Source organism: Colletotrichum fioriniae, assembly GCF_027942845.1.
Source record: "Colletotrichum fioriniae strain IMI 355084 chromosome Unknown scaffold_6, whole genome shotgun sequence".
NCBI lineage: Eukaryota > Fungi > Ascomycota > Sordariomycetes > Glomerellales > Glomerellaceae > Colletotrichum > Colletotrichum fioriniae.
Genome location: NW_027076842.1, coordinates 716,213 through 725,805, shown reverse-complemented (window position 1 = coordinate 725,805; position 9,593 = coordinate 716,213). Strand labels below are relative to the sequence as shown.

The window sequence follows — 9,593 nt, the reverse complement described above, 5'->3', positions numbered from 1 at the left end:
TGCCTTTGCATACGCCACGCCCGAATTCAACAGTACATGCTTGTACGCTCGAGTTTTCGAAATGGCTATTGCAAAATGTCTCCCCGTTTTGACCATCCTCTGATCATCTGCCCACCCATGACAGAAAGAACATACGGTCTAATTCGGACAACACCCGAAGTTTTAGGCCCCTTCGCTTTTTCGACGTCTAGGCGACGGATCATTATTTTAGAGTGAAGTGACAACAGACTCACGGCAGCGAGTTTTGATCATTAGAGCGGCCAATTCGACGAACCCTTCCCATCTTGTGCTAATTAATTTCCAGGCCAAGAAGACCTGGGCCTGCTGCTAGTACGAGCCGCCGCCCGCAGGTACGCAGCCGATTCTTTGTTCTATCCCTCTTCATACGTTTTTGCCGGAACCCCAGACTGCGGCCCTTCTTTGTCACGAGGTTATCCGAACCCAACGATCCGGCGCGAGCCGGAGCCATGCTAGGTATGACGAAGGAGGAAGAAGGGGGGCGGGGGGCGGAGCGCCATCCGTTGTTCTCTCGGGTGTCCAAGCCAAGTGACAGCATCGACAGAGGCGAGGGCCCGCAGTAACCGCCATGGCTCAGAGGTATTTCCCACCACCGGTGGGCAAACAAAGTGGCCATTAGTTTGGAGAGGCGAGGGACATGCATCCTGTGAGAGCTGCAAAGAGATTTCGTCTGAATCACACTCATCAGCAGTGGACGGGCTGAGAGTTTTGGCCTTCGCCGACTCGAACTGACAAGTTTTGCCATTGTGGCATTTCGATGGACGACACGCAATCACGGACTTGCAGCACCCCAGCCTTGTTTGTTTTTGCTTTATTTTCTCTTTGCATTTTCTCTCTGTCTCACCGTACCTTTCCGTTCAATCATGTCGTGCGCTCCTTTATCTCTCCCACCTTGCAACCATGATGGGTGGTTTTGGCTAGTCTCTGTTTTGGCTAGTCGGCTGGATGTTTCTTGAGATGTTATGACGGGCAGGGCAAAGTCGAAGAGGGCTATTTTGCTAATTTGGGGGCATGGCAGCACACATACCACAAAGGAGACAGGTGAAGACAGAAAAGTTCTCCATATCAGGAGCCGCCGAGAATCGATTACGCACTTGTCCCAGGACTCGCCTCGGTGTTTGCCATTGCACGGCTTTGGAGGGGTTTTTTTTTGTTGGCTTTGCACGGGCATTGGCGATCTGGGGTGACATGGGACATAACGCGCTGAAGTATGTGTTTAGGGCAGAGCACCCATCCCTTGGGACACTGCAGCCAGGTTCAGAAGGAACCAAGAAATTTCTTCTCGGGCCGTTTTGTTTGCCTCCCGCGTCGTAACGTGCCGTTCGTACGTCTGAGTGATAATTTCGCCCTCGGACGGGATAGATACTGAAACAGATACAGGTGAAGCGAGCAAAGAGCCTAGAGTAGAACAGAAGCCGAGTCTCGAAATCTTGGTCTGGTTGGCCAACGCCGAGGGGGGCACAGCTGGACTGGTCCAAGTCTAGATACCTAGCTGCACACTAGTGTCGAGTCAAGCCGGTGTTGTGTAGCTGACGTTACCTCGATGGGTTGGCTTGTTGTCGGCAGGCGAGAAGGGAGAGGGAAAAGGGCCTAATGCCCGGCCGTTTTCTTTCCACCCCGCCGGCGGTACCTGTCGTCTTGTCTTGTCTTGCACTTGGTATCTTGACTTTTTGACTTTGGGAGGAGGGGTGGTGGTGATGGTGGTAAGTAGCTGGCAGATCAGCTTCTGCCCTCCAGTTTTCGGGTCCTTGCGTTTTTCTTTTTCTTTTTTCCCCTTTCCTTCTCCTCCTCTCTCTTTTTGTCTACTAGCATTTCAATTTCTGCGAATAGATGGCATGGTGTGGGCTTTCCAAGGCGGTGGACGATGGCAGGGTATCATATCCGTACCTACACACTACGGCGTAGGTGGTGCTTCCAAGTTGATCATTCTACCGACAATACTACGGGCTGTCAGTACGTACCTGGCAACGGGGAGCTAAAGGCAGGCAGCTCCCCAGCTGGAGGAGGCGCCGGTGTTGGAACAAGACCGCGGCCCCTAGGTAGACGAAGGGGACCTAAGGGGAAGGGAGGGGATACTCCCGCCCACGATAAAGTCACCCATTGGGCGGTGCGACATGATCCGTCCGCTGTGCCATTCCCGCTCGGCTCCACTTTGCGCCATCCACACTCTGAATGTGTGGTGGGAGCAGGGGGTGCATGTACGGAAACTAGAAAGAACCTGGAGCTCACACACAGTACATACAGAGATCAAGAGACGGGTGAAAGGAGGGGGGGGCAGAGGGAGGGAGGGCGGAAGCAGAGCGATGATGAGAGAGAGAAAGAGAGACAGAGAGCGAGAGCCATGGGGGAGGGGCGTGTGTGTCTGTTTTGGTACCTACCTACACAGTAGGTGTTTGGTAGGAGGGGGTGACAGCAGATTCCTATCCCATTCCCATCTGGTGCAGCCTGCAGGTGTAGGTAGGAGGTACCTTACTGTGTAGAATGGTTCAGGTGCTGTAGGGTTGGCAAGGTAGGACCAGCAGCAAAAAAGGTAAGAAGTGAAAGGGCATCAGGAGAGGGAGGAGCAAGAGTAGAAGCAAGACGAGAACGTCGTCTTGGTCGTGGGGTTGGCCTTAATCGTTTCGTCGATTGCATATTCCTTCGTACCAATAGACAAGGTATAGTGACCATTTGTCGCGCGCTGTCGGTTTTGTTGCAGACGCTCACAATCTTTGATATGCCTTTTTTGCTGGCCAAGACAATTCTCTTCGCAGCCGTCTTCACCCTACCATGTTCAGGACTGCTACACCCGGTTACGGATACTGTCGTCATCGCCACCATCATCGGAAGTTCTCCAGACTTCATCTACCTTACCTCACTGCACCCCAAGTCGCGTTACCAACCCTTCCATCAACAGTAGATCCCATCATCCAACCACCTATCCGCACCCGCACCCGCACCGCACCCTGCCGTCTTCCAAGGTACCCGAGGTACTACACCCTGCGTGTTCTGAGCCCTGCCCGGGCAGCGTGCCTGTTGTCTGAGGGTGGTTGCTTCAGGATGATTCCTCTCTCTCCAGCTCTCGCCGTCACTCAGCCGTACCATTCCCCACCAATATCCCGTCCCATCTTCTACGGATACAGTGCGCCGCCTAATTCCAGACTTCCAGTAGAGGTCAACTCCCCAGGTTGAGTGGCCAGGGTTGCATCCAGGAGTATTGTCAAGGAACGGCTGCCCTTTTACCTCCATCTCGCATACAACCGCCCGTATTTATGGCACACCGCACTCTGGACCAAGACTTGAGAACAGGACAAAACAGGAGCACTGCAACTCAATCTCGAATAGACAATAAGCGACCGGCAACAAGGCTGCAACTTTGATGTGGCTCCTCGCGGCCAGTACCTCAAGGTGTTCGTGTCTCTTGGCCCGAGTACCTTACACAACTGGCCATCCAAGGTACCCAAGAGACCCGTTCGGGCCAGCAACATCAGTCAAGAAAGAAACCGAGTCGAGTGCCTGCAGCCGTCCTTTGACTATCGCCAGCCTCACTACCAAGCAACACCTTGGGGGGCAAGAGACTAAAGGCACTCAAGAAAATTATAACAAGAAAGAAGAAGAAAAAAAACACGCCGCCCCCCTTCCCAAGGGATTGGCCATCTGAGCGATGTTATCCAGGTTCGAAGCGCATGCCGTCCGGTTCCTTGCGCAGCGGCAACGGGGACTATCGAGGACGTTACGGTGCGGCACGCTTCCTTGCCTTACACTGCCTCTGCCTCTGCCTCACCACACTTCAGCATCCGCCAGGGCCGTCTAGCGCATCTGGCGTGTAGGCATTTGAAGTGCATAGGTGCGAGGTCTTTTCGTGCCTCGCTATGCTGCCTTCCATACTGAGCACTACCTTGATAGTAAGTGGTTGTGAGATGTGAGATGTGTGTGTGTGAGTAAGTAAGTATGTGAGAGGAAGCGCAAAAGCAAGTAAGAGTAAAGGTAGAGACGGAATGTGTGAGTGAGTAAGTGAGTGAGTGCGTGAGGTGAGCGAGAGAAAAAGAGACAGTGTGAGTTTGCTTGTTGCGTGAGTGACCGCATATCCGCCCTGCCGCTGTCTCTCACTCTGCTTCCGTTGCTACTGTTGTGGCCCTGCTGTTGGATGCCCTTCCGCCATCCTGTTCCCATGCTCTCTTCATCCATCCATCAGGTATTGTTCCTCCACCACACACACACACACCCCCTGGGCCAGGGAGGGTGGGAGAAGGGGAAGGGGAAGGAGGAAGGTGAGCCACACCCATCTCACTCGCGAAGGTGGAAAGATACGTATCTGGACAGAGAGGATACTCGAGGTTGGCACCCCATGTACAGAATACGCACAGTACGTACCGGCCCTACCTCTTGGTTCCCAACCCAGGGCCGTGTCTAGTGTCCACACTTCAGCGCACGCCTTTTTTGTTTTTCCCTGGCTTGACTCTCGAGACCTTGGGACATTGGGACCTTGTGTGGGATCCATGAGATCCTTGGGACATGGACATGGGTACCTGTACCGCGTCTTCCCTGGCACTTTCGTCCCAGAAAGTGGATGAGAGGGTACCATGCTGCGGTACCTCCCCTTCCCTTTCCCTTTTCCCCTCCCTTCCCTTCCCTTCCCTTCCCCTTCCCTTCCCTACCCTTACCCCCCGTACCGACCGCACCGCACCGCTCCATGCCCATCCATCCAAGTCCCAAGGTCCCAAGTTCCCAGAGTACGGATGCTGGTCCCATGGTCCATGGTCCAAGGTCCAAGGTAGCCTACACTACGCAGCAAGGTAGCTAGGTACGGAGTAAGCAGTACGGTAGGGACGGTACGGGGTACTCGTCAAAGGTACGGATACTTCTACCTCACGCAGTAGCGCCTCTTTCTTCTCTTGGTTTCTTACATCTTTGGCACAATCCCTCTCCTGCCACTCCACCGCCAACCTGGGCCTTACCTACCCTTTTTACATTACTTTACCCGCCTTGCGCCTGCTCTGCCTCGCCTGCCTTACCTCACCTTTCTCTCTTACCTCTCTTTCCCTTCACAAACCTTCCAACCTCGAGCTGTCTGCGCCCGTCGCTCCTTGTCCTTCTGACTTGGCTCTCTGCCCTTTACAACTTGCCGACCGACCGCGCACACAATCTTCATCCATCCTTCTTTCTCATCGGAACAGCATCGCAAAACCCCTCTCGCTTTTGGGTTCTTTGCCGTCGCAAGGAAGGAGAAACTGAACAGGGACAGGAAGAAAGAAGCCAGTTTAAAAAAAAAAAAAAAAAAAAAAAAGAGAAGGGAGAAAACAGGGACGGACCGCAACATCATTCTCGTCACCATCAACACCTTCATCCTAAGAAGCTCCCGTCTGCACACCCAACTGCTTGCTGCTATTGCTGTCCCTCACCGGCACAACACAAGTCGCCGACTCACCGGGATTATCTCCTACCAAGTAGTACCTGACTTACTCGGTTTGATGATTCCGACCTGACCTCACTTTCATTCCTCGACAACAGCGACACAACTCAAAGACGCATTCACCCACGTTTGCTCGGCTGTCATCATTGTGGAAGTCGGATCATTGCCAAATCCGCCACTTTTAAGATTAATCATTCCAGCCACGCGGTCCTCACATCCGTACCGCCCCGTTGTCGAATCTCACACTACTTGCCTTTTGCGCGCCGAGCTGCCGCTGCTACCTCTTGCGCCCGCGCTCTCCGACGGCTTATACGACACCCGCTATCTGTACTCAACTCCAAAATCCCCCCACCACCGCCACCATTCTGAGTGCGCTTGCGCTTCTCGAGTCAACCAACTTGGCTGGCCACGCCCTCTTCTGTCCGCCACAGCCCGCTTGGTCATGATTCTTGCCCTTCCCGTGCCTGGCCGGAATTTTTTGATAGCAGGGTTCGACGGATAGGCCAACCTTACGCGCAGGCCATTATCGCATTTCGCCCCAAGGGCCCCTTTCAACAACACCACCAACTCCAAACACCACTTCACGACAACCAACTGCTCGCCAACACGATAGCATCGCGCGGCGACGAGAGTGCAGGTTCAGTCGCGGCATCCGGGTGGACTCGCCGCAACCAGAGCATGGCAGAGGAGCAAGGACGAGGGCCGCCTTCTACACACCGAGAAGACGAAGGTCGTCACCAACTTCCCCCCGTGGGAGCACCCGAAGACCCAAGATACCACGACGACAGACACCACAGACCCAACATGGCTGCACCAGTAACACTTCCCTCCATTCAGGATCCCCACGGCGCCTACGGCCAACCAGCCTACCCGAGGTCCTACCCTGGTGATCCACGAGGTGACCCGCGCGCCGATCCGCGCGCCAGCAACTACAGCGCCTCCCCGAATTCCGTTAACGGCTACCCGCCACCGCAACCGGGTGGTCATCCGCCGCAACTGCCGCCGTTGCAACCCCCGGGAGACCCTAGATCTCCCACTTATCCTCCTCCGCCAGATGGAAGGGACGACTACTACAGAAATCGCCAGCCTCCACAGCAGTATGGTGACCCATACTACCAGGAGTATCACAATCGCCAAGGCCCGCCTCCTCCAGGTCGTTACGCCGACTACCCTCCTCCCGGCCCTGGTGGTCCACGATACGACTACCCACCAGGCGCACCGAGATATGACTACGGTCAAGGAGGCCCTCCCATGCAGCAAGCCGCCCCAAGACAACGGACCTCCATAGCTTGCAGATACTGCAGAAAAAGAAAGGTACATTCCCCCAAGAGTGATGCGACAAAGGAGCTCTTTGAGACTAACTAAGAATACTTCAGATTCGGTGCAGCGGCTACCAGAGTGCGCCTGGCGGCAAATGCGTAAACTGCAGCAGGATGAACCAGGAATGCATATTCCAGCCCGTGTCTTCGTCTAGCTCGACTGCATTTGTGCCCGTTTCGGCCATCCAGGGAGGTGTTCCACCGGGAACACCACTCTATGGTGCTTACGGGCAGCCTCTGCCCCCGGGTTCGCTGCCTCCGCCACCAGGCTCCCAGGGCTACCCCCCTCAACCTGGCAACGGCGGTTACTACCAACAACCACTCCCGTCCCCGACGGGCGGCTACTCGCCATACGATGCGCAGCGTGGAAGGCGGCGGCCGAGGGACGATGACGTTGACGAGCTCCGACCTCCGCCACCTGACCCAAACTCTGCTGACGATCCTCGACGTCGCTCACCAGCCTCGAGCTCGAATCACAGCAGCCCGGGAGGCTACATAGGCTATTCGCAGGGCGGTCACCCCGGATATGACCCCAGAGCGCCCCCGGCTAGACATAGTCCTGGACAGCCGGCGGCGGTACCTCATCCACAGACGGGAGACGAGCGAGCCGCGGCAGCGACCCAGCGACAAAGCAATTCCTCTACCCCAGCAGCATCCTCGAGCTCGGTCATGAGCCTGAATAACTTGGTGGACACGACTCCAAATGACATTGACAGGAACATGTTGGGAAGGCTGAACCGTCCACCGGCTAGGAAGTGAAGATGTGGGGCGCATGGAGGGGAGGAGAGCGTGATCTTTTGTGTTCTGGGGGAACCTAATTATTCCGCGGATATCGACCGCCTCAGTCCGACGCAAATAGGAATGGATCTGCTGGCCAGGTACTCTCTTCGCTTTGGAAATTTTCTCGACACGACAACCTCGGAGACTACGCTTTCACCTCGATCATTGCGAGCGATGCCGGCGAAAGCGGCAACGACGGCAAGGGATTTATGCGATTTAACTCGGGCTGCATACATTACAAAGTTCATGGAAAACGCATATCGGTCTTCGACAGGCATGGGCAGGCATGAGCTTCTGTAGCAAGCGAGTTTTCATGAAGGAAGGGGGAGTTGGCGGGAACGGCTTCCAGGATCAGCCAAGAAAAATTTCACGGTCAGCATCGTCTTGATTTTCGCTTTTCTGGTGTTTGCTGGGGGCTGGCTGAGGTTGGGAAATGGTGGGAGGTTTTTTGCTTGAGCATACCACGCACGCGAGTTTCCCGAGATCCGGGAAACTGGTCCTTGCATTCTTATTTGCTTTGTTCTACACCTTTTCTTTTCGTACACAGTCATTTCCCAAAGGAACGGAAAGGGTTAAGATTGGTCTGCCTCACGGCACACGTCTGTTTTTGATTATCTGTCCTGCCTTTTACTCATTTTTAGTACCCATTATTCGACACGCCACACATGCTGGAGTGTCGCATTCTTATGTCAAAACCGCTGCCTGCTTTATTTTATTATCTTATCTTTACTAGTACCCCAAACGTTGAGAGAGTATTACGAAGGCGAAATCGCGCAAGCGATGCAAAGGAACTGGGTGGCAAAGATATCACTCAATAACCTCATCATTTTTATCTACATGCCACTTGAATTGGGCGCTTCTTATTGTCTTCCCTCCCACCCCCTCGTCACGTTGTGTTTTCTTTTTCTTTTCTGCAGAAGTCAGAAGTCGGCAGCACTGCGAGGGCTACAAAAAAAATACCGAGGTTATTTTCTTCTACTTCATTCCAACGATTCTATCTACTCATGATTGTCATGTTCTCCATTCTCTCACATTAGCAAACCCCCCCGGTCAAGGTGTGGTGTGCGGTTTGGGAAGAAGGTAATGAAACAAAACACATTCTTAAAAAGCCAAGCGTAGCATTGTCACTATTGTTAATGGTGTTTCTTCTTCCCTTTCTTGCTTGTAAATGGTCTTATGAGTAAAAGAACAAAGCAAGGAGGAAAAAAAACAAGGTCTTGTGCCAAAGCTTCAACATTGTTCGGTGAATATCTTTGCCTGTTTGCTGTCGTTACTCGCTGTCTCCAAGTCCGTAATCCCGAGAACAACAAAAAAATGCGTCCCACCTCATCTGTATGTGACACGTCATATTGATCCGACGGTTAAAAGGGCGAAAAAGGATAAGGCAAGGGAAAGAAGCAACTACGGCAACTAACGTTTTGGGGGGCACGGACAGATCTTCCGCTTTAGCAGCGAAAGAGAGGGAGATTAGGAGTTCGAGACCAGTGGTTTTCCCGTCTTTAATATCAGAATAAAGCTTCTTCTGATATCGATAAACGTGCGTTCGCCCGCCGGATGGATGGGAGGGGAGAGGGGGATGGGGGAACCTTTTTTTCAGCACTGATGTTTTTTTTCTTTTTTCTCATTAGTGACGGGAACCCTCCTACCTAAAGCAGGGAGGGGAGAAGAAGGGTAAGGGGAAATGGAACGGGGAAAAGGGAAAGGTGACCGACCGCTTTGTTGCCGCCGCCGCCGCCGGTGCCGCCGCCCGAGTTTACCTCACCCAAGGTAAGGTACGCAGTACGTGCCTACTTTCTTCCCCTCCTTTCACTTCCAATGACCCCTCACTCGGACTCATCAGTACACGTGAGAAAGAAAAAAGAAGAAGAAGAAGAAGAATAGGAAAAGAAGTAAGGAAAACACATTGTTTGCTGTACGCATACCAAAAGAAAAAAGAGTTTTTGGGGGCCGGACCGCCGATGCTGTCCAACCCGGAACCTAAGCCTGCGTCCTTTCCTACAACCAAAGCCTCATTCTCTACCCTCTTGCCCCCTCCTCCTCCTCCCCAGAACCCAGGCACACGGAGAATAGCGGCATCAGCATGG

The 9,593-nt window shown here is 53.6% G+C and overlaps 1 protein-coding gene across 1 annotated transcript; it reads left to right on the top strand.

Moving 5' to 3' along the window:
• Positions 1 to 6,214: 6,214 nt before the first annotated feature.
• On the top strand, positions 6,215 to 7,488 carry N0V96_005663 (uncharacterized protein; the record flags this gene model as incomplete). Its single annotated transcript, XM_053199328.2, has 2 exons — positions 6,215 to 6,724; positions 6,787 to 7,488. The coding sequence occupies 2 exons, from the start codon at positions 6,215 to 6,217 to the stop codon at positions 7,486 to 7,488; spliced, it is 1,212 nt and encodes a 403-aa protein (XP_053043234.2).
• Positions 7,489 to 9,593: the final 2,105 nt, after the last annotated feature.